Source organism: Rhinolophus ferrumequinum, chromosome 25 (assembly GCF_004115265.2).
Source record: "Rhinolophus ferrumequinum isolate MPI-CBG mRhiFer1 chromosome 25, mRhiFer1_v1.p, whole genome shotgun sequence".
NCBI lineage: Eukaryota > Metazoa > Chordata > Mammalia > Chiroptera > Rhinolophidae > Rhinolophus > Rhinolophus ferrumequinum.
Genome location: NC_046308.1, coordinates 30095337 through 30120428, shown reverse-complemented (window position 1 = coordinate 30120428; position 25092 = coordinate 30095337). Strand labels below are relative to the sequence as shown.

Genomic DNA, 25092 nt, shown 5'->3' with positions numbered 1-25092 from the left:
TATTGGCCATACCAGGCTTCTCTCTCTTTCCTTGCTGTTTGCTCTCAACTCATGAGCCTATTTGCAGTCTGCTGACCAGACATTCTCTCTTTGCAAACAGGTGCGCATCCAGACTGTCCCTGCATCCCATCTTCAACAGGGAACAGCTTCTGGTTCATCCAAAGCAGTCTCCACTGTTGTTGTGACCACAGCTCCATCTCCTAAGCAGGCACCTGAACAACAGTGATTCTGAGAGAAAGATGGCTTCCATAAAAGCCCATACCTGGTCTGCCTTTCTGGCTAAAAGGAAGGGAGGTCGCATCTAAGCTTGTCTGTCTAAGGAAGGCCAGTAGTGGGATGATGGCAGCAGTGGCCAGGATTCTGCTGCCACACTCCACAGTGGAGGACAGTGAGAAAGGTTCACTCCAGGTCTGTTCTGTACTGATCCAGGAGAAGCGTCTCTCTTAGAATTGTGTGAGGTCACAGTTGTGTCACACAAGCCAAAGTTCTGTCCTGAGAGGAGGATACCGAGAGAGGGCTTACAGAGTGCAGACAGTGAATAAGCCTCGTGCTATATGTGGATCGTATTTTTTAGCTTCTGGTCCTCTCTGTGACTAGTGATCTGATAGGGGTTTTGTGTCCATAAATTTTTACGTAACTTATTTTTTTAAAGAACCTGTTGTACATGTTTGTCAAATAGAAACCTGGGCTTTAGCCCCCCTAAACTGATTACTTGCTCTTTTGACCAGAATGAGAAAATAGCAAGATTCTTATAAGCTGGTGGCTTATTACTTGGTAACTACATAGAAATGAAGAGGCTTTAAGATGGGAAAGACACATCGGAAGTGAGATTGTGTGGGTTCCCTCAAATGGGACTGGTTTGACACTACCTCTTAAAGGTGGGGTATCAAGATCCTGATTGTGGTCTATATCTTCACCGGCTGACTTTGTCCTCCTTATCAAGCCTGTTCACATGCAGGTCCACAGCCAGTGGACACAGTAGGTGAATGCCAGCAGAGATGTTGCTTTTGTAGCACAAACTCTGTTTCAGTTCAGAGGTTATATACTCTCCTTTGCTCCAGAACAAGAGTCAGCAAACCATGGCCCTTGGGCTGGCCACCTGTTTTTGTCAGTAAAGTTTTGTTGGAATACAACCCGTGCCCATTCGTTTATGTGTTATCTCTAGCTGCTTTCAATTTAAAGGCAGAATTGAATAGTTGCCATAGAGACTATATGGCCTCAAACTTAGAATACTTTTTAGGTGGTTCTTTAAGTAAAACTTTGCTGACTTCTACTCCAGAGTAGAGGTGGCAGGAAGAGAGTAGGTGCCCCTCCCAGGCAGCACCAACCACAGAAGAGGTCAATCTGGATTTGCAAGTCATTTAATCCTGGCTATTTCACACTTCTCAGCCTCCATCAAGCTATAGGCAGAGCTCAGAATGAAATTCTAAAATGTCATATTTAATTAAAGCACTGGTTGTTAATAATATATGCCTCTTTTGTATTGGAGCAGGGGTTGGGTGGTAAAGCTTTTTCTGCGATGACAGGGCTTCCTTATCTCTTGAAAGTATCCAGATTATTAAAAATGTCTTTAATCTGTGGAAATTTAGTGATGATACTTCATGGGGTTGGCATGAGGAAGTGGAATGGGAGGGCGGAAAATTGGGATGGCCTAGTTTAGAGGGTGTCGCTGGGTGGAAGTTGAGTGATTAGGCGAGTTGCAGAGGAGCAGAGACAGTGGCTTGTTGGTGACGCAGTGGTTTTACAGACATCTCATTTGAGTCTTAAAGCAGTTCTATCAAATAGATAGTATCGTCCCTGTTTGTGAGAAAATGCAAGTCTCAGTGGAAGTTAAAGAGAACCAAGATGTAAATCCAGTCTTCTAAGTCGAGTGCCCTTTCTGCTGCCTTCCTGAGGAGAGGATGCTCTGATGTGTCATGGTGAGACTTGGGGACGAGCTGGAATTAACAGTGGTAGGTTTGGGTTACAAAGAGCAGAGGTGAATTGGCTGAGGTAAGATTGAGCTTTTGAGGGATAGTAGAGGGCTGGCACAGAAGTAAGATTGGTAATGGTGAGAGGTAGGGACTGCAGTAAAGGAGGCGAATTTTATGAGTAAAGGAGACTGCATCTGTGTTTTATAATGCTTTCATATTTGCATGTCATTATTTCCTGGAGTCCCATTTCACACGAAAAGTCCATGTGACAGTTTCTAAATGAGAAAAAGGTAGAAATTTGAAGAATCCTGTCTCAGGTATTTACTGCTGGTTAAAACAAACTTCCTCTGAATTTACTTAACAAATGATTTCATAAAAGTAGCTCTGGTATTCATCCCCAACTCTACCCCACACTTATTTACTGAAGTCACCTGACTGCCTGTCTCCTTATTGCCCGCAGACATTTATAGTACATCCGAGGACAGGTATGTTTCAGGATGCCTGTGTAGGACTGACTCCCTGGGAAGCATAATTGGGCACTGGCCAGCCTGTCAGTGGAGCACATAGGATGGAAATCCCCTATTGGAGTTCAAGTGATGTCACCAGCATTTTTACCAAACATGGTTCCTTGGATGCAGACCTCAGAGGTCTTAAAGAGATTTGGCTCTGGTGGGTGTTTGGGGGGAACAATTCCAGAAGAACTTGTGGCGGCCTCAGTGTCTGGTTGACAGAGATTGGTAAAATTCAGACCATGTGTCTAAGACTTTTCTTAGATGCATTTGGAGAATAGCATTGTGATGAGTTTGTACTTTAATACACATGTAAGAATGTTTATGCAAGAGTCTGTATTACTTCCGTGAAGGTATCCCCAACCATGCTGTGAAAGGGGCATCCAAATAAATTTTAATGTTTTATATTTAATCTTCACACCTCATCTCACTCTGGAGAAAATACTGCGTTTCCTTAAAGTATTCTGCCCCACCCCTTTTTAATCAAAACAGAGATCTTCACTTTGGAAGTAAAACCAACTTCTTTCTTCCCACCTCCAGTCCCTAAGGAAAGAACATGTTTTACATTAATTGCCAACATTAGATCCTCTAGTCCTTGAATGAATGTTTGGGTTTCTACTCAGCAGGCAAACCAAAGTGGATCCTGAAAGGGGACCAACAGGTTCTCTAAAAATTGGTGTTTTCAAGCAGCTCATTCTTACCCCTTAAGCTGTGACTTCAACTCTGAAATGCTGGCTAAGTCTGGGAGCTTACCTTTCACTGAGTACAATGTTTCTTCAAGCGCATACAGTGCTTCAGATAAATGATCTCTGCCATATTTGTGTTAATATGGGGTAGAGGCTAAGTAAGCTGGCTTGAATTCTTCTGAAGACTGGTTCTGCAACTTAGTAGCTGTGTGGCCTTAGGCTAATCAACTTCTCTGAAGAACCTGATGTACTTAACATTACAGGTGGTTGTGAGAAATAAGTGAGATACATATTTCAAAATCTGAAAAATGCCAAACAAATGAATGGTACTGTTTGGTCTATAAGACTTTTCAAATTTGTCCTAACCTTCTTTTACCAGTTTATAGAACTTAATATATTTAACTCTCCATGTTCTTTCTTCATTGCCTTTGTGCAGACTTTTCTCTTGGCCTTGAATGTGCTTTTTTCTATGGGGCAAACTTCCCACTTGTCTTCCCTCCTTTATCTCTCATGGTGTTTGTATGTACTTACCCCGTTGGCACCAGTCACCCTGTATGTAACTGCTTGCATATCTCTCCCATTAGATTGTGAATTCCTTGCTGGACACATATTTTGTTAATTCTTACAACCATTTCAGTGCCAAGTAAATGTTAAATATTTGTTGAAGGAAGTTTTTTAAAAAAAGAACAGATCCAGAACCAAGACTAGAGTATCGAAAGTTATATTACTCGTTCAAGATTCTTATCCTTTGATTTCAGCTGTACTTAAATTCAAGGCCTGACATTTTTCTCTCTACCCCATTATACAGATTTCTTGTCAGCATCCTCTTATGAGGGTACTTTTGAGGAGTCAGAACATCTGAGTTCCAGCTCTCAGCGGGGCCACTAATTAGCTTCCTGATTATTAAAAAAAAAAAAAAAATCACCTTTGGCCCAACTTTATCACTTATCAACTGTGGTATTGCAGTACTCTGGAATATTATGATTAGTTAGGAGATGTTTTAACAAGTAACACTGAAAATACCAAAGCTCGTGAATTACTATTTTTAAAAAACACATGTTGGCATTTCATCTCTAAAGGCACTGTCATTCACTTATTTTCTGATAAGGAAGTACCTGCTTTCTTAAGGAAGAAAAGAGATACATCATTAAAAGCAGTAAGTTATGCTGGATTCATATTCTGGATTCATTCATGAAGCCACTCCCTATTCTGAAACTTGCAGTCTCTGATTTCTGAGAGACAAAGGCTTGCTTCATTTTGCTTTATGAAGGATACCACACTGACACACACGTTAGTCAATTAAATAAGAAGGTGCAAATAGAACTGTAAGAGCAGACCAAAGCAAGCATTAAAATGGAGAGATGAGCTACACCTTTGAACACTAGCTGTTTGTGCTCAGAGGGACATGGCCACCCCCACTGATGACTGATGGCCTCTCACTCCTCATCTGAACCACTCAAGAGGGCCTTGTGGCAAGTGTGATCTGACTTCAGCTTCTGAATCCCAATGATTTCTCCTCCATGCCTCTTTAACCGATGCAAAAGGCTGTAATAGAGAAACAGACAAATTAGCCCCTCAGACTTCGCTATTCCCTCACCCAAGAAAGTGAAGGCATCTACTGGTTCTTAAAGCACTTTCTTGATAGCTGTATCAGATACTGTGGTTACCTGTCTACACATCTGACTTCTTGGACAGTATTCATTGGTAGATAAAGAGACCATAGTTAATAATATTTAAAGTTAATATTGTGATTGAGACTAAACTTGGGTCTCCTGCCTCCCACTTTATTGTTTCATTGACCATAGAACTAAAACTATAACCTTCAGTTGCCTTCTGTTTGGTCTGTGTGGAACTCCTGGGTGAAGTATATCTATGTATCTGCTTTGGCTAGGGAAATCAGGAAGCAGGAAAAGGGGCAGCTGCAACAACAGAACTAATGATACATGCGAAAAGTCACTCTCGCACTGTAACTAGAGAGAGCCTCTGCCATTTGCTCATTGGGTGAACTTGATGAAATTACTGTCTCTTGAAGCTCTGTAAAATGTACAGTGCATACTTCATAAAGTGATAGGATTAAATGGGGTAGTGCACTTTTAAGCGCTTCCCACCGTGCCTGGGAGAACGCGCACAGGGATGCTTAGCTATCATAATAACCTTTGAAGAACACTTCAGAGTGCACTTGCTGCTGTGGTATCTTACTGTCACAACAGCACTGGGAAGTAGATAGGGCACATCCAGGAATAAGGTCATAGGCTCAAAATGAACCAGGGACAGAGCAGGGACTGCCGTCCAGTACTAATTCACAGTTTTTTCCTATCACACCACAGGCTTAAAAATCTGGCAGAATTTCATTTGAAACCTGGGTCTCTCAGGTTACTGTGACCTGACGGGTCCTTTATCTTCTTAAAGCCTCATCACCCTCATTTGTAGGTGTAGGGTACCTTGCACAGAACTTTCCATGCAGTTGGTACTTGTTAAGCGGGAGAGGTTAGCATTGCTTAGTTACGAAAGGTGGGTCACTGGAAATAAAAATAATGCAGTGCAATAAATTTCTGGGGCAGGGGTTGGCTAGGAAGGAAAAAAAAACGACCAGAGTCATCTTCTCTCAGACATACCAGCAAACAAGAGAGTAGTTGGTGGCCACAATGCAGAGGGCAGCCACGTAGTGCCAGCAGAAACACATGGTGATGAACATGATGTTTGAGTCATCTTGCTGGTCCCATGCGGGTGCTCCAGAGGGTGGGAAGAGCACAAACCCAATCTGGAGGATTATACAGGGAAGTCAGCCTTGCCGTTCGTTGGTGCTGAGAAAGCAACCAGCCTCCTTCCTGTGGCCACGAGAGGTGTCCACACTTTCCCCACTACCTCATTTCCCACACCCACGTTAGCATAGAAAAGCCTTTTGTACAGGAAAACTGCTCTAAGTTAATTCTGGTTTTAGTAGAGGCTTCTTTAAACCAAAATTTCAGGTGAACCGTTTAGCAAGTGGAGCCTGTAGATGGTATCAGTACCTCCATTAAGGAGGGCAGATAAGGAAATACGTAATCTGTGCACTGTGTATGTTCCATAGATTCTGCTTGTTAATGGGTCAGCAGGATATTAAAGGTACATGGATGGTAAGAAAAGCAGCCATCGAAACCCATGCACGTGGTATGTTAGTGCTGCACCGTCAGGACTTCACTTGCACATGCTCAGTGGGGCCTCTTGATCCATACAATGTGAGGAACGTTGAATAATTACCTGCCAGAACCAGGTGCCTTGAAGAAGAACGAGACTGGTTCGGAAAAGTTCCAGCACAATATTGTCCCGAAGGATCACCTCTAAGAAGATACTGAGAGCGCCTCCAAACACAGCACACAGCAGGAGCGAGTGGATGTACTGGTCCAGTGGTGGTCGGTTATGAACATGGTGGTAGAAGAGAAAACCTGCCACAAAGCCATTTAACAGCTGTGAGAGATTTGCTTGTGTCTGCTTCAGAGCATTCATCCTGGACTTTCTCCATTGTTAGAATTTCCTCCTAGACCTGTCTCAAAGCTAGATTTTTCAGCACTTGGGAAGTCAGTTTATTTATATAACATTACAGGGCAACAAATATGCAGATTAAGTGTATTTCATTTATGTGTGTGAAGTGGGTATAAGCAGCAAATAATATATCTTTTTAAATCTCAGGTAGGGTTCAATACAGGATGGGTAAGTGAAACGTTGCTGATTTGTAACAAACTGTGTTTACTTGAATTTCAATTTTGCCCTCATTCCGCCTTTTTGAACTTTTCCTGAATGAGGTACAAAAGTGAGGTTGTTGGATTACAAAATGCTTTTTCATGACCCCAGTTAATAGGGGATATATTGGGAGATCTGTCCTAGTTCCTGGGTGGGTTTCCTATTTGTGAGGCAGTGCAGACAGTAACACTTCAGGGTGGCGGCGGAGTGCAGTTTTTCCCCCCAAACCACAGGGAGTTAGTCTTGCATGGTGGCATTCAACCAGTCTGGTATGTTCCTGTATGTTTCCGTGTGGGTGTGCACACATGCACTCAACACACGAGCACGGGAGTGATGGCTTGGGGAGGGCAGGGAAAGCTTGTGCACTGTTAGCCGGTGGCTTTAACTAAAAGCCTCATGCTTTCTCGTGCTGCTTTATGGAATACACCATCTGTACCATCCAGAGCAAAGGACCAAGTCCTGCTCAGGTCTTTGAAGTTCAGAAATTCGGATTTTTCTGGGGAAGGTTGTATTTGCAATAGTTCTGTTCTTACAAAAGACCCCCTGATCCTTTGTACATACAACTCGTCAGTTTCTTTTCAGCGTCCTTTTTTCTATCCTTACCACTGAATTACCTTCGGTGAATGCTGCCACAGCCATAACCAATCTGTCAACCCCCAAGGGAATGTGGGTGACGAGATAGGTGAGCATATCAGTGATTCCTGAGATTGCAAAGAATAGATACATGGTGCTGTGCTGCCAGTTCATTAACTTTATCCAGTGATTTTCAGTGTACAGGTGGACGTGGGGCCCATCCGGAACAAACTGCTCTGCCAGGATCCCTGCAGGGAAATGAGAGTGGAAATTGAGGGAAGAGTAGTTACAAGACCAACACGAGACAGCAAAAAAAGAACCCCGAGTCATGAACAAGGTCGAGATGTGGGTCAAGGTGGATCTCCTTTGCTGCCTCAGATGCGGCTAACTTAGTAAAGAGGTATTTGCTGAGGAACCTACGTAGACATCTTGCCTTTATTGTTTCTTGGGCTGAGGGGAAAAGGGGAAGAGCAGAAAAAATAGAAACAAATGCAGCCACACAGGCCTACAGGAAGTCTGCCTAGTAGCTGAAAGCAATGCGTTGCCACCTAAGTGAGTGTGACAGACACCTTAATCTTCAGGCTCCCTCTGCCAAGGGAGCAGTGAAAGAAATCGTGGGAGGAAACAGTTAGCTTGAGGATACAGAATCCAAGCAGGCAGATTCTAGTGATGAGGACACTTGTGCGTACCTGAGGGAGAGAAGCAGCTCCCAGTTGTGTTTCTGTCAGGGCAAACTTCAAGTGAGTGCTCTTCCCAGGCACGGAGCAAGCTCTTTGACCCTGGGTCCTTCCCAAAGCTTTAGGTCTCGCTGTCCTAAACACTTCACCTTGTGGTGTTTCTAGCCATACTGTACCTTAGGAGAGGCAAGCTTTAGAGACTGGGGCCAGAAGACTGATGAAGCTGTGCCACAGCATAGCTGGCTCCCAGTTCTGATCCCTTCTACTGTCACCTGTTTGGGAAGGCAAAAGATTGGCCTTCATGCCTGGTGCTCCAAATGTTCTTAGGGCCTAGAGTGAATCCTCCACGACAACATGCTGGACCCTGTTCACCAAAGTTTTTTTTCTTAGACCCAACCCATTTCTGAATTTATAAAGGATCAAGGAGTTGGTGAAAACAACCCAGGAAGAGGAAGTCTCTGTGACACTAGAGCAGAAGCCCTGTGAGAGCAGGGACTATGGTTCTCCATTGTACTCGTATCACCGATATCCAGAACAAGTTCCTGGCACAGGGTAGAAGTTCAAGAGATTACTGGTTCATGAGTACTATCTAAACCCAAATAGAATTTCTCTGGCTTTATTTAGGCAAAGTTGATGCTGTCCTTACCACTTAAGCTATATGGTCCCTGTTCTCAGCTCCAGAAAGATGAGAAAGCCTTTCTGATGCCCGAATGGCTGCTGAATGGGAAAATTCAGCTGGACTGGGCAAACAAAGCTATGCACCTTTGCCGACTCCAAGAGAAGCTACTGTCATTGCTTCAGCTCCTCCCAAGGACTGTAGGCCAAAGATGGTACGTGGCAAATGCAATTTCAGAATAAGACCCCTCATTACTCACGTGATGGGCTAATCCTGAGGAAAAACACTTTCTACTCTTGGCACTTGTTCTTTGAGGGCCACCAGTGGAGTGGATGGATGACAAGTAAAGGGGAACTGGGTGGATTTTGTAGGAATGGGGTATAGTAATGAAAGATCCCTCCCAAACCAGCCTCTGTTGGCTTTTTTCAATGTCTTCCACTGGCTCTCTCCTAGCCTTCTAGCATAAACTCCCCTCTTTATAATTGCTTGAGATTTGAGGGTGGAGGATATGCCAGTGAGTTTGGTGTTAACTACTCTTGAGATTTTAGTGGAGAGACAGTTGGAAGGGGGGAGATAATTTTTCTAAAACAAAACTCCATTTAGTACTTTTTCATAATACATACATGAACTTTATCTTAATTTGTTTTTTTCTATTTTTGTGTTTTATCTTTTTCATGCAGGATGCCTTCAGTTCCTACAACTTATCCCTATGTCCTTCCAGGGCAAAAAATGTAGTTTGTTTGGTAATTTTTCATAGTGCACTAAGATGTAAGGTGCTATTTTAACTGTTAATATTACGAAGTTTGGTACACAACAGACGTTATGATCAAGTATTCAGTGACCAACTGAAAATCCTTGTTCTATTATCCCTACCAGTAGAAACATCCATTTCACAGGGTCCAGAAAATGGGTTAAAGATTCTGTGTATGGTGGAGATTACCCCATTCTTACCAATGACTGAAAATAAAGTTCTGATTGCAGCTTCAATGATCTCGAGATGCTGATAATAATGAATCAGTTGGCTCCTTTTTCCCTTTTGATGAAAGTACTTCAATGGGTATTTCACTGACCACCACAGTCCAACTATCAAGAAGAAACTCCCTGGGAGAGCATGGCCCTTGAAGTTTGCCATCGGGGTTCTAGGACACCTGAAAAATAGGGACAGCTGTTAGGTGGCTGAATGAAGAAAACAAATGGATATTTTGGAAAGAAACCCCCTATGTGACTGAGGATTCCAAATCATAGCCGTTATTAAGAAGGATCCACTCATTCTCACAAAATAAGTCTTTATGTTGTGTCACTGAAGTCTTGTCTGCTGAGTGAATTATCTGCCCAGGTGGATAACACTGGCCCTGCCTGAGGCTTTAAAAACGTGGGTAAATAAAAGGGGGAGGCGGGGAGGAGGATAGGTAAATAGTAACTGATCTCAGGGTATAAAAGCCTTCCAGACGTAAAGGAGGAGACTAGGCAAGAAAAATATTCACCGACATAAGCATTTTATAGATCAAAAACACCAGAAGGCAAACAGCAAATCAGGAAAATGTTTGTTAACAGCTATGGTAAATGAGTATTTGTGTTGAGAAGCTGAGCTGGCGCATTGAACTACGAATATGCAGGTTATGACCTGCTGACTGAAGAGGCACAAGCCACTCACAATTGGCAGGGAGCTCCCTCAGCATCCAAGCTCCCACCTTGGGGAAATGAAAACCATGAGCTTGTTTTGGCTGAAGGCATAGTTTCAATACACACACAAAGGCAGCAGCATCACAAGATTTACTACTTACAGATCCCAGAAATGGGGTAGCAGAGGGTGGCAATGAGCTGCTATGTTCAGCCTTCTGTCCCAGGTCACAAGCCAGCAGGAGACAGCAGGGTAGCAAGCACCTATTACTTTTAAGATGTTTGGGGTAAAGGGTCACTAACTTTTTGAGGGCTTACCTCTTAAGTGGTTATTTTAAAAGGCACCCTGGGAAAAGCAAAGCCAGAACTTGGGGTGGGAATCCTAAGCTCAGATCTTTTCTAAATGTCCAGACTCGGTGTGAGTAGGGTTGTCACACTGTACAATGCCGAGGCAGTGACTCCAAATAGCTGTTCTCTTATCACAATGTTCTCTTGGAGAGCCTTTACAAATTAGTAAAAAAAAAAAAAAAAGAAGAATGGGCAAAGATGAACAAAATTCACAAATAATACAAATTGATAATAAACCGCACTGTAATTGAAGACGTGCAAATAAATGCACAGTATCATTTTTTCCTAATTGGAAAATAATTTGAAAATTAGATTTGATGCAGCCCTCTAGTATAAATGAAAATGGTCAATATGATTCAAATTTGGTAAAAGTCAAAATAGTTATATAAACACCACCTTATTCCAAAAACAGATTTCAGGCATGGTTTCTTTTACTTACACGAGTATAGACTATCAGGTCAACATTATGAGTGTTATATAGAATTTATTCCAAAGGAAAATCATTGTTCTTCCCTGTGGCCTAGGTGGTGACCTAAAGAAATATAGGGTGGGAGAAAAATGACAGTTGATGGGGATCTAGAAAATACCATTTAGGGAGATAGAGTATCAGTGTTCTGCACAGCCTACTTCAAACCCTGGCCATTGGGGGTCCTATCTCTGTCACTGGCTACATCGTCAGGGCTGTTTCCTGTCTGACACATTTACAGCTGAGGTTTCCACCCTTCATAAAGAAATTTCACAAGCTTTAAAAAAAATGCTTATAGTTTTTAAAAAGTCAAACAATATTTAAAGGTTTACGATGCAAAACAGCAGCCCCATATTCCCTCCCTCCTCACCCCCTAGTGGAACCACTTTAAACCCTTTCCACTGTTTCTTCTGGTATTTACCACCATGATTCTAGTTAATGTGTGTACGCTGCCATCTGTTAATTTATCGTTGTCAGACATTATCGACCAACTTCCTGGAGTTCTCTTACGACCTCTCCCTTCTCTTCATCCCTTCATTTCCACAGTAGTTACATTAGACTCATTTGTTTAAATCATTCATTTCATTATTATGGCTCTGTAAATCCAAAATCCTTCCCAGGGCCTGTAAGCTCCACGTGATCCTGTGCTCCCTCTTTGATCTGTCCTACCTGTCTACCCCTGCAACACAGGGTCCCTTCCATTGCTTAAACAAGTACAATCCACTCCTGCTTCAGGGCTGCACACTCTCTGTTCTTTCTAGAACAATTCTCCCGCAGACAGTCAATAGTTCTCTCCTTCACTTTACTCGGGTCTCTATTCAAATGTTTCTTTATTCCCTGACTACTTTATGTAAAATAGCAGACATGTTCCCCTTTTCAATCCATCTATACTTCTAAATTTTCTTTAAAGTGTGAATCACTATGTGATACTACATACTGAATTTTTTTAAAGCATCTAACTTCATCCTCTAGTATGTAAGCTCCTTGAAAGTAGGAATTTGATCTATTTTGTTATTGCAATTATCCCAGTACTTGCAACAGGGCCTGACACATCGTAAGTACTCAAATATTTGTGGAATGAATGCTGATCCAAATAGTGTATTATGGGTAATGTTTTCAATATTTTGTTTTATTCTGGAGTTAATAGTTGCCTTGCTTTTCATTTGTTTAGTTTTCCATATATCTAATCACTGTGTTTTTGTACAAAATAGCTAACAGATCTGTCAAATTTCTACCAAACTGATGTCTAGATATTCTAACATCAGATAACTTATCAGTTCCGTTTTATTACTAGAGACCTCTCTTCCAGGGCTTTCTAGCTTCTTACTCCAAAACTGGACTGGTTGTCTTTCATCCTGAAGCACTCAGTACCATCTACCAAATTCTCTTTGCCTTTTTCCTGTTTTGGATCCCCTGTTTCTTGGATGCTATTTATTTTTCTTTCTGGGTTTACTTCCTTTAACATGCCTCTAGTTATTTCCCAAAATATGCACGAAAGGTAGATTCTTTGAGAATTTGCATGGCTCACAATCTTTGTCTTTTTTTTTTAATCAAAATGGTTTATTTAGTCTATTCATATTTAATGTAATTATGGATATGGTTACATTTACAACCATTTTGCTATTTATTTTCTATGTCTCTTGTTTTTTTTTTTTAAGTTTATTTTTTAGAGCAGTTCTAGGTTTACAACAAAATTCAGAGGAAGGTACAGAGACTTTTTGTATATGCCCTGCCCCCACACATTCATAGTCTCCCCTGGTATTGACAACACTAACCAGAATGGTACAATTTTTACCAAGGATGAACCTGCATTGACACATTATAATCACCCAAAGTCCATAGTTTACTTTGGGGTTCACTTGATGCTGCACATTCTGTGTGTTTGCATAAATGTATAATTACATGTATCCATCATTATAATATCATAGAGTATTTTTACTGCCCTAAAATGTGTTCTGCCATTCATCTCTCCTTTACTCCTCTCCTGGCAACCACTGATGTTTTTATTGTCTCCATAGTTTTGCCTTTCCCAGAATGTCATATAATTGGAATCATATAGTATGTAGCCTCTTCAGATTAGCTTCTCTCAGTAATAATATGCATTTAAGTTTCTGCTATGATGGCTTCATAGCTCATGTATTTTTAGCACTGAATAATATTCTATTGTCTGAATGTACCACGGTTTATTTACCCATTCACCTACTGAAGGACATCTTGGCTGCTTCCAAGATTTGGCAGTTATGAATAAAGCTGCTGTAAACATCTGTGTGCATGTTTTTGTGTGGACATGTTTTTATCTCTTTTGGGTAAATACCAAGGAGCAGGATTGCTGGGTTGTATGGTCAGAGTATGTTTTGTAGAAACTGCCAAACTGTCTTCCAAAGTGGCTGTAGCAATTTGCGTCCTCACCAGCAATGTATGAGAATTCTTGTTGTTTTGCATTCTCTCCAGCATTTGCTATTGTCAGTGTTCTGGATCTTGTCCATTCTAATAGGTGCGTAGTGGTATCTCATTTAATTTGCATTTCCCTAATCAAATGATGTGGAGCATCTTTTCATATGCTTATTTGTATATCTTTTATTTTTTAAAAGACACATTCAGCATCATGATCAGACTATTGCATTTAGCGATCAACAACAGCATGGGTGCAAAAAAAAAAAAAAAAAAACTACATTAAAACCCTTTGTTGGAATGCTTTCCACTTTCTACAGAACAGAAACTAAAATAACCTGTTATACAGTTAGTCACAAATACAGTCCTCTATTTTTTTTGCCCATACACATGAGCATTGTCTAAAACATGTCTTCTTTGTAGTAGCTAGGCCCTGCCACCACTGTGTTTGGCTGAGTTCATAAATGTGTTGTAACCTGTGGCTTCCCTGTCACTTCTCTGTCTCTCCTTTCCTGCTAAGCTTTGTTTCCTGGCAGTGATTAAAACCCTCTGCCCCTGCCATAGCTACTGCTACTGTTGGAACCACAATAGCCACCTGTTTTGTGGTTTGGCAAAGTATTGGCCACCACCATAGGGGCCAGATCTTCTTTCTCCAAAGTTTCCTCCTTTCATGGTTTGAAGATTGATTGTTGCAATTGCCAAAATCGTTGTAGCTTCTGCCAACTCCCAAATTGTTCCCACTACCACTGCCAAAGTTGCTTCCAATGCCTCCATTGTTATAGCTGTCATAGCTGCCACTCCCGCCATAGCTACTGCCGCGGTATCCATAACCCTGTCCACAACTCCCAAAGCCTCTGCTTCCTTGTGTAACCAGGGCCACGTCCTCCATAACCACCATCATTACCAAATCCATTACAGGCATCCCCACTGCACCACATTCTCCACCACAACTGCCACCAAAGCCACCTCGACCACTGAAATTTCCGCCATGAACAAAATTGTCATTCCCACCAAAACCACCTCTCAACCCCCACTGACGTTTTCAGAACCACTTCGATCTCTTTGGCTGGATGAAGCACTAGCCATCTTCTGCTTAGACAGGGCTTTCCTTACATCACAGTTGTGGCATTCACAGTACGGTATTTCTGAATGACAATCTTGTCTACACAGTCATGATCATCAAAGGTTACAAAAGCAAAGCCTCTCTTCTTGCCACTGCCTCAGTCAGTCATGATTTCAATCACTTCAATTTTCCCATACTGTTCAAAATAATCTCTTAGGTGATGTTCTTCAGGGTCTAATACTACCAGCAAAAATCTTTTTCACAGTTAAGTGGGCGCCAGGTCTTTAAGAATCTTCTCTTGAGACAGCCCTCTTTGGTCCCACAACTCTTCCATCCACCTTGTGTGGCCTTGCATTCATGGCTGCATCCACAACTTCCACAGTGGCATAGGTGACAAACCCAAAGCCTCTGGAGCGCTTGGTGTTTGGGTCTCTCATCACCACACAGTCTGTGAGCATTCCCCATTGCTCAGAATAGCTCCTCAGACTCTCATCTGTTGTTTCAAAGCTCAAACCTCTGATGAAGAGATTCCACAGCTGTTTCCGATCTTAGGGAGACTCTGACTTAGATGTGGCGACCACATGAGGGAAGATTTAATAATGCTTACTTGGTGGCATCCAGCAACAGAAAGGTGTATATATCTTTTTCGGTAAGGTGTCTGCTAAGATCATTGGCCCATATTTAAATCAGGATTTTAAAAAACATTTTTATTAAAAATAGAACTAACATAAATGATATATTAGTTTCAGGGGTATACCATAGTTATTCAACATTTGTATACCTAAAGAAGTGATCACCATGATAAGTCCAGCAACCACCTGACACTGTACTATGCTATCACAATATTACTGACTATATCCCCCATGCTGTATGTTACATCCCCATGACTTTTTTGTTTTATACCTTGAAATTTGGACCTCTTATTCCCCTTCCTCTTCCCCCCTCTTTTAAAATTTATCGGGTGACATCATCAAAATGGCGGCGTGAGGTGAGCCTCTGTAAAGCTCCCCTGGAATTTACAACTAATCGAACAACAATAACTCCACAAAGGACTCCCTGCACAGCAGACAGGCAAGATGAAGAGGCCCACTACTGAATTCACCTAAAGGTGGGCGAATTGCGCGAACGGGGGAGGTGGGAAGGGAGAAGTGCGGAGACAGAGCTGCGTGGGCGCAGGACGCAGACCTAGCTCAGTGCTCTGAGTTCGCTGCATCCCGGAACTACCGCAGCTGAGGGAGAGGGAAGAACTCGATTGCTAGGGCTCCACTTATGGCCCACAGGACTGAGGGAGCAGCATATAACAGGGCTGAACCTAACGCTCACGGCAGAGACCCCAGAGAAAAGACTGAGGGAAGAAGGCTGAAAATGGTGGTCTAAGCCCTCACCGCTGAGCAGAGAAAGGAAGCCTTAGGCACTGCGACTAACCGCCCCCTCCCCACACTCATAGAGCTCGCACCGCCCCCACCTGCCCCGGTGCTGGAAGCGGAGCAGTGGCAGTGTCGGATCAGAAGAGCAGAGTGTTTGCTGTTCTGAGAAATGTGGACCACGGACACAGATTCGCAGCTCAACTAGTTCTAGCGAAGGGGAGGGAGCTGTGGAAGCAGGACCGCCTTTGGTGGTGGTTGCCGCCATTGCTCTGGGCCACCTCTCACAACTCACCCCGCCCCTGGCCCCACCTATCTGGGCGGATCCTTGCAGGAGTAAACAGAACTGCTGAAACATACGGGCTCTGAATCTGGTGGAGGAAGAGCTGTGGAACTTCAAAAGCTCTCCGCATACCCACCGGGACACTGCACCCTGTGACCCAGGCGAATTATTAACAGAGGAGAAGCACATCTCCCAGAGAATCCCCACATTGTGTGAGAAGCTGGAATAGTGCAGTGAAAACATAGCACTACCGTGTGAGAGAGAAAAAAAAGGCTGCAGTCGGAGAGAAAATAAAACATTCTACCAACAAGTACTGGAAAACAAAAGAAAGACCTCTTCGTATCAACCTGTTGCAGAAGCTACTCCGGTAGATCTCTAGGAAGAGAAATAATAAATCAGTAATTGCCATGAATAACCAAGGAAACAAGACAGCTCAGAAAGAAAGTGAAAAGTGAAAAGGAACTTAACAATATGGAAATATGTGACTTAAATGACAGAGAATTCAAGATTGCAGTTCTGAAAAAACTCAACGAGATGCAAAAAAACACAGAAAGGTGGTTTAATGAACTCAGAAACACAATCAAATAACAACATGTGCATTTTACAAAAGAGATTGCAATTTTTAAAAGGAACCAAATAGAATTTCTGGAGATTAAGAACACAATAGAAGAAATGAAGAATGAAATAACCAGCTTAGGTAGTAGAGTTGACCAGATGAAAGAAAGAATCAGTGACATCGAAGACAGAAACTGGAAATTACACAGATGGAAGAAGAAAGAGACTTGAGACTTAAAAGAAATGAAAGAACTCTACAAGAACTTTCTGACTCCATAAGAAAGAGCAATATAAGAATAATGGGCATACCAGAAGGAGAAGAAAGAGAGAAGGGAACAGAGAATATATTCAAACAAATTGTTGATGAGAACTTCTCAAACATGTGGACAGAACTGGATACTCGAATCCAAGAAGCAATTAGAGCACCTAATTACCTCAATCCCAACAGGCCTTCTCCAAGGCACATTGTATTGAAGCTGTCTAAAATCAACAACAAAGAAAGAATCCTCAAGGCAGACAGGGAAAAGAAGACGGTAACCTACAAAGGAAAGCCCATTAGAGTGTCGTCAGATTTTTCAGCAGAAACTCTACAAGCCAGGAGGGAGTGGAACCAAATATTCAAACAATTGAAAGAGAGAAATTATAAGCCAAGAATAATATATCCAGCAAAGATATTCTTTAGGAGGAATACAGATCTTCCCAGACATACAGAAGCTGAGGGAATTTTCTAATACACGTCCTGCACAAGAAATGCTAAAGGAGGCTATTTGACCACCATCGACAGGGACAATTTGTGGCAACCGAAACATAAAAAGGGGGAGAGTAAAGGCCTGAACCGGAATATGGGAATGGAGAAAGTAAGCGTGCTGAAGAAATGGAATACTCTAATTATCAAACTTTCTTTTACATAAACTTAAGGGTAACCACTCAAAAAAAAAATCCAGAACTGAAATATATACTGTAATAAAAGAAGAAACAAAGGGAAACATCATAGAATACCACCACACAGAAATGACAGACAACAACAAAAAGGCAAAGAAACAATGGAGACACAGCCTTACCAGAAAACTAAAGATAGAATGACAGGAAATCCTCACATATCAATAATTACCCTAAATGTAAATGGACTAAACTCACCAATAAAAAGTCACAGAGTAGCAGATTGGATCAAAAAACTAAACCCAACCATATGCTGTCTCCAAGAGACACATCTCAGCTACAAGGACAAGCATAGACTCAAAGTGAAAGGGTGGAAATTGACACCCCAAGCAAATGGTACCCAGAGAAAATCAGATGTAGCCATAATGATATCAGATGAAACAGACTTCAGGGTGAAAATGATAACAAGAGAGAAAGATGGACATTTCATAATGCTAAAGGGGACTGTACAACAAGAAGACATAACAGTCATCAATATTTATGCCCCCAATCAGGGAGCACCGAAATATACCAAGCAACTACTAACAGAACTAAAGGGAGAAATTGACCAAAACACAATTATACTAGGGGACTTAAATACATCATTGACAGCTATGGATAGATCATCCAAACAGAAAATAAACAACGAAATAGCAGCCCTAAATGACACATTAGATGAAATGTACATAATTGACATATATAGAGCACTTCATCCTAAAACATCAGACTATACATTCTTTTCTAGTGTACATGGAATATTCTCAAGGATAGACCATATTTTGGGACATAAAATCAGCCTCAGCAAATTCAAGAAGATTGAAATCATACCAAGCATATTCTCTGATCACAAGGCTATGAAATTGGATATCAACTGCAAAAAGAAAGCAGGAAAAAACACAAATACATGAAGATTAAACAACATACTTTTAAAGAATGACTGGGTCAAAGAAGAAATTAGAGGAGAGATCAAAAGATACATAGAAACAAATGAGAATGAAAATACATCCTACCAAAATTTTTGGGATGCAGCGAAAGCAGTTTTAAGAGGGAAATTTATATCATTACAGCCTATCTCAAGAAACATGAAAAATCCCACATAAATAACCTCATGTTACACCTTAAAGAACTAGAAAAAGAAGAACAAGTGAAACCCAAGGTCAGCAGAAGAAAGGAAATAACAAAAATCAGAGTAGAACTAAATGAAATAGAGAACAAAAAGACATTAGAAAAAATTAATGTGATAGAGAGCTGATTCTTTGAAAAGATTAACAAAATTGACAAACCCTTGGCTAGACTGAGATAAAAAGAGAGAAGACACTAATTAACAAAATCAGAAATGAAAAAGGGGAAGTTATCACGGACACCACAGAAATACAAAGGATCATCCAAGAATACTATGAAGGACAATATGCCACCAAATTCAATAACTAGAAGAAATGGACAAGTTCTTAGAAACATATAGCCTTCCAAGGCTGAACCATGAAGAACTGGAAAATCTAAACAGACCGATCACCAGTAACAAAATTGAATCAGTCATCCAAAATTGTCCCAAAAGCAAAAGTCTGGGACCAGATGGCTTCACTAGTGAATTCTACCGAACCTTCAAAGAGGATCTAATACAAATCCTGCTCAAACTCTTCCAAAAAATTGAAGAAGAGACAGTACTCCCTAACTCATTTTATGAGGCCAACATTACTCTGATACCAAAACCTGGCAAGGACAACACAAAAAAAGAAAACTATAGACCAATATCTCTGATGAATATAGATGCAAAAATCCTAAACAAAATTCTAGCAAATCGAATACAACAATGCATTAAAAAGAGTATTCATCACGACCAAGTGGGGTTCATCCCCGGGGCACAAGGATGGTTCAACATCTGCAAATCCATCAATGTGATAAACAAAATAAAGGACAAAAATCATATGATTATATCCATTGATGCAGAAAAAGCATTTGACAAGATACAACATCCATTTATGATTAAAACACTTAATAAAATAGGTATAGAAGGAAAATACCTTAACATAATAAAGGCTATATGTGACAAGCTTTTAGCTAATCTCATAATTAATGGTGAAAAACTGAAGCCCTTTGCTCTACGTTCAGGAACATGACAGGGCTGTCCCCTATCACCTTTGCTTTTCAACATAGTGTTGGAAGTCCTCGCCAGAGCAATCAGGCAAGAGAAAGAAATAAAAGCCATCCACATTGGGAATGAAGAAGTTAAATTATCACTCTTTGCAGATGACATGATGCTATATATAGAAAACCCTAAAGACTCCACCAAAAAGCTATTAGAAACAATCAACGAGTACAGTAAATTTGCTGGCTACAAAATCAACGTCCAAAAGTCCATTGCATTCCTATTTACTAACAATGAAATCTCAGAAAAAGAAATACAAAAAACAATTCCTTTTGCAATTGCAGCAAAAAGAATAAAATACCTAGGAATAAACTTAACCAAAGATGTGAAGGACCTATATGCTGAAAACTATAAGACATTTTTGAAAGAAATTGAAGAAGACACAAAGAAATGGAAAGACATTCCGTGCTCATGGTTTGGAAGAAACAACATAGTTAAAATGGCCATATTACCCAAAGCAATATACAGATTTAATGCAATCCCCATCAAAATCTCAATGACATTTTTTTAAAAAAATAGAACAAAAAATCATCAGATTTGTTTGGAACCACAAAAGACCCCGAATAGCCAAAGCAATCTTAAGAAAAAAGAACAATACTGGAGGTATCACACTCCCTGACTTTAGCTTGTACTACAAGGCTACAATAATCAAAACAGCATGGTATTGGCAGGAAAACAGACCCATAGACCAATGGAATAGAATTGTGAACCCAGAAATAAAACCACATAAATATGGACAGATAATTTTTGACAAAGAAGCTAAAAACATACAATGGAGGAAAGACAGCCTCTTCAATAAATGGTGCTGGGAGAATCGGATAGCCACGTTGAAAAGAATGAAACTGGACTGCTATCTGTCCCCATGTACCAAAATTAATTCAAAATGGATCAAAGACTTAAACATAAGACCTGACACAATAAACTGCATAGAAGAAAACATAAGTACTAAACTTACGGACCTTGGGTTCAAAGAGCATTTTATGAATTTGACTCCAAAGGCAATGGAAGTAAAAGCTAAAATAAACGAATGGGACTATATGAAACTTAAAAGCTTCTGCACAGCAAAAGAAACCATCGACAAAATAAAGAGGCAACCAACTGAATGGGAGAAGATTTTTGCAAACAGTGCCTCCGATAAGGGGCTAATATCCAAAATATACAAGGAACTCATGAAACTCAACAACGAAAAAACAAACAACCCAATTGGAAAATGGGCAGAGGACCTGAAGAGACATTTCTCCAAAGAGGACATACAAACGGCAAACAGACATGAAAAAATGCTCAACATCACTAATCACCAGAGAAATGCAAATAAAAACCACAATGAGAAAACACCTCACCCAAGTTTAGAATGGCTATCATCAACAAGACAAATAGTAACAAGTGTTGGAGAGACTGTGGAGAAAAAGGAACCCTCATACACTGTTGGTGGGAATGCAGACTGGTGCAGCCGTTATGGAAGGCAGTGTGGAGGTTCCTCAAAAAATTACGAATAGAATTACCATATGACCCAGCAATCCCTCTCCTGGGTATCTACCCAAAAAATCTGAAAACATTTATACATAAAGACACGTGTGCTCCAATGTTCATTGCAGCTTTGTTTACGGTGGCCAAGACATGGAAACAACCAAAATGTCCTTCGATAGATGAATGGATAAAGAAGTTGTGGTATATATACACAATGGAATACTATTCGGCGGTAAGAAAAGATGATATAGGAACATTTGTGACAACATGGATGGAAATTGAGAGTATAATGCTAAGCGAAATAAGTCAGACAGATAAAGCAGAGAACAATATGATTTCACTGATATGTGGTATATAAACCAAAAACAACAAAAGAACAAGACAAACAAATGAGAAACAAAAACTCATTGTGGTTACCAGAGGGTAAGGGGGGTAGGGGGTGGGAGATGAGGGTAAGGGGGATCAAATATATGGTGATGGAAGGAGAACTGACTCTGGGTGGTGAACACACAATGGGATTTATAGATGATGTAATACAGAATTGTACACTTGAAATCTATGTAATTTTATTAACAATTGTCACCCCAATAAATTTTTTAAAAATGTTAAAATAAAAAGAAATAGAACCAGCTAAAAGGCCAAGGCTTTGAAAAAGAAAGTTATCAATTACAGTTGAAATGCAATATTATTTTATATTAATTTCAGGTATACAACATAATGGTTAGACAGTTACATAATTTGAGAAGTGATTCTCTAATGAGGCTAGTACCCACCTAGCACTATACATAGTTATTACCATATATTGACTATATTCCCTATGCTTTACTTTTCATCCCCATGACTATTTTGTAACTATCAATTTGTACTTTTTAATCCCTTCATCTTTTTCACCCTGCCCCAAGCCCCTTTGCATCTATCACCCCAACAAATCTAGTACCCATCTAATACCATACATAGTTATTACAATATTATTGCCTATATTCCTTATGCTACACCCTACACTCCAATAACTACTTTGTAACAACCAATTTGTACTTCTTAATCCCTTCCCCTTTTTCACCCACACCTTTACACCCCCTCCCATCTGACAACCATCAAAATGTTCTCTGTATCTATGAGTTTGTTTCTGTTTTGTTTGTTAATTTTGTTCTTAGATTCCACATATAAGGGAAATCACATTTTATCTGTCTTTCTCTGTCTGATATACTCCACTCAGCACAACACCCTCCAGGTCTATCCATGCTGCCGCAGATGGTGAGAACCCATTCCCTTCCATGGCCGAGCAATATCCCATTGTATATACGTACCACCTCTTCTTTAACCATTCATCTATTGATGGATACCTAGGATCCCTTCACATCTTGGCCATTATAAAAAATGCTGCAGTGAACATATGGATGCATATGTCCCTTCAGAATAGTGTTTTGGGTTTCTTCGGATAAATACCCTGAAGTGGGATTACGGGGTCCTTCGTTGTCTCTTCTTATGGCCTTTGTTTTAAAGTCTATTTTGTCTGGTATAAGTACTTTTACCCCAGCTTCTCTCCCCCACCATTTTCATGAAATATCTTTTTTCATCCCTTTACTTTGTGTGTGTGTCTTTCAACCCAAAGTGAGTCTCTTATAGGTAGTATATGTAAGGGTTTTGTTTTCTTGTCCATTCATCCTGTCTATGTCTTTTGATTGGAGCATTTAATCCATTTACATTGAAAGTAATTGTTGATAGCTATGTAGCTATTGTCATTGTATTATTCATGATTTTGATTTTTTCCCCCGTCTTAAAGAATCCCTTTAACATTCCTTGTAATACTGGCTTGGTGGTGATGAACTCCTTTAGCTTTTCTTTTCTGGGAAGCTCTTTATCTGTCCTTTGATTTTAAATGATAGTCTTGTTGAGTACAGTAGTTTTGGTTGTAGATCCTTGCTTTTCATCACATTGAATATTTCGTGTCACATCTCTTCTCGCCTGCAAAGTTTCTGTTGAGAAATCAGCTGGCAGTCTTATGGGAGCTCCCTTATAAGTTATTAGTTGCCTTTCTCATGCTGCTGTTAGGAATCTCTCTTTGTCTTTAACTTTTGCCATTTTAATTATAAGTGTGTCTAGGTGTGGGCCTGTTTGGGTTCATCCTGTTTGGAGCTCTCTGTGATTCCTGGACTTCTCTATTTCCTTCACCAGGTTAGGAAAGTTTTCAGTCATTATTTCTTCAAATAAGTTCTCAATCTCTTGCTTTCTCTCTTCTCCTTTTGGTACCCCTATGATACGAATGTTGTTATGCTTGATGTTGTCCCAGAGGTCTCTTAAACTATCCTCATTTTTTTTTTAAATTCTTTTTTTCTTTCTTTTTGCTGCTTCAATTGTATGTTTTCTGCTACCTTGTCTTCCCAACCACTGATTCAGCCCTCTGCTTCATCTAGTCTGCTGGTGATTCCTTCTAGTGCATTCTTCATTTCAGTTATTGTATTCTTCACTTCTGACTGGTTCTTTTTTATGGTTTCCATGTCCTTTTTTATGCTTGCTATCTCTTTGTTGAAGTTCTCACTAAGTTCCTTGATCATCCTCATACCATTGTTTTGAACTCTGTCTCTGGTATGTTGCTTACCTCCATTTCATTTAGTTCTTTTTCTGGATTTTTCTGCTGCTCTTTCATTTGGGATACATTTCTTTGTTTCCTCATTTTGGCTGCCTCTCTGTGTTTGTTTCTATATATTAGGTAGATCTACCATTTCTCCCATTCTTGGCTGGGTGGCCTTATGTATTAGGTGTCCTGTGGGGCCCAGGTGCTCCAGGAATGTCCCTTGTGTGAGTTATGTACCATCCTGTTATAGTTGACCCTTGATTGCTATTGGCATGTCAGTAGGATTAACCATCAGGCTGATTGACTGTGGGGTTTGGCCATATCCACAGCTTATGGGGTGCTGTGGGAGGGTCTTACCACATGGAGCAAGATTCACCTCAGTGGGCTCTGGTGCCTGTTGAAACCACCCTTTGTGTGTTCTGCTATGGGGGTAATTGGGCAGTGCTCTGCTGTGGTCTGAAGCCAACCTCCAAGTATGTTGGTTCTGGGGCCTTTTGGGAGGAGCTCTGGTGCAGGCCCAGGTCATCCACTGCCTATGACTGGCTGGGGACTACCTGGTAGGAGCTATAAAGCTATTTGCAGTTATTTGCTGCCTGTGCTAAACTTGGAGGCATGTGGGAGAGGACTCGCTGTGAACCGAGGTCTCTTGCCACCAGTATCAGGCCTGGGATAACTTCACAATAAGCCAGCACACTTGGAGTCCTGCTGCCACCTGCCAACTCCCTTAAGCTTCAGTCACAGATAAAGCCTTGTGCGGTATGCAAATTGGGTGAGGCAGGGTCTCAGGGAGTGACTAGAGTGGGAAGAATTACTGTCATCATGTAATGTAAATTCTGATTTGCTACCAGTGCTGAGCCTGGAGCGACTCAGCAAAAGTCTCAGAACACACTAAGACCAGTCATGGGGGCCTGCCAGACTCTGATTGTTTTCCAAGAAAGAGTGCAATGTTGGTGGTGCTGGCTGCTCATGAGAAAGGGCCTCCAGAGCTATGCGAGTTGGGTGGGGCAGAGTCCCAGCTGAGCCAGCTGGGCAAAGCTGTGGAGCTCACCAGGCCAATCCGATTCGGATTTGGCATTTTGGGGGAGGGGGCGGGCTCAACACAGATAAGATGGTGCCCATCTGCCAGCCGCACGGAAGGACCCCTCAACAGGAAAATGCCGACTGTCCTCCAGTCCTACCTCCAAAGCCACACACCTCAGTCA

The 25092-nt window shown here is 41.1% G+C and overlaps 2 protein-coding genes across 9 annotated transcripts in view; one reads left to right on the top strand and one right to left on the bottom strand.

Annotated features, from left to right (window-relative positions):
• NFRKB (nuclear factor related to kappaB binding protein) overlaps window positions 1–3685 on the top strand; it is a 36874-nt gene extending 33189 nt beyond the window's left edge. For 3 of the 6 annotated variants that reach the window (XM_033097451.1, XM_033097454.1, XM_033097453.1), the window contains one exon: window positions 101–3685. In XM_033097451.1, coding sequence (XP_032953342.1) covers window positions 101–226 — 126 coding nt within the window. In that variant the 3' untranslated portion in view covers window positions 227–3685. The remainder of the gene's footprint in view (window positions 1–100) is intronic. The other 3 variants (XM_033097449.1, XM_033097450.1, XM_033097452.1) reach the window with 2 other exon arrangements.
• A 128-nt stretch (window positions 3686–3813) lies between these two features.
• Window positions 3814–25092, bottom strand: part of TMEM45B (transmembrane protein 45B) — a 41720-nt gene continuing 20441 nt past the window's right edge. The window contains exons 2-8 of one of the 3 annotated variants that reach the window (XM_033097457.1): window positions 11102–11194; window positions 10633–10815; window positions 9646–9842; window positions 7443–7649; window positions 6349–6533; window positions 5724–5869; window positions 3814–4653 (exon numbers count right to left, since the gene is read on the bottom strand). In XM_033097457.1, the coding sequence (XP_032953348.1) occupies window positions 4545–4653; window positions 5724–5869; window positions 6349–6533; window positions 7443–7649; window positions 9646–9826 (828 nt within the window). In that variant the 5' untranslated portion in view covers window positions 9827–9842; window positions 10633–10815; window positions 11102–11194 and the 3' untranslated portion in view covers window positions 3814–4544. The remainder of the gene's footprint in view (window positions 4654–5723; window positions 5870–6348; window positions 6534–7442; window positions 7650–9645; window positions 9843–10632; window positions 10816–11101; window positions 11195–25092) is intronic. The other 2 variants (XM_033097456.1, XM_033097455.1) reach the window with 2 other exon arrangements.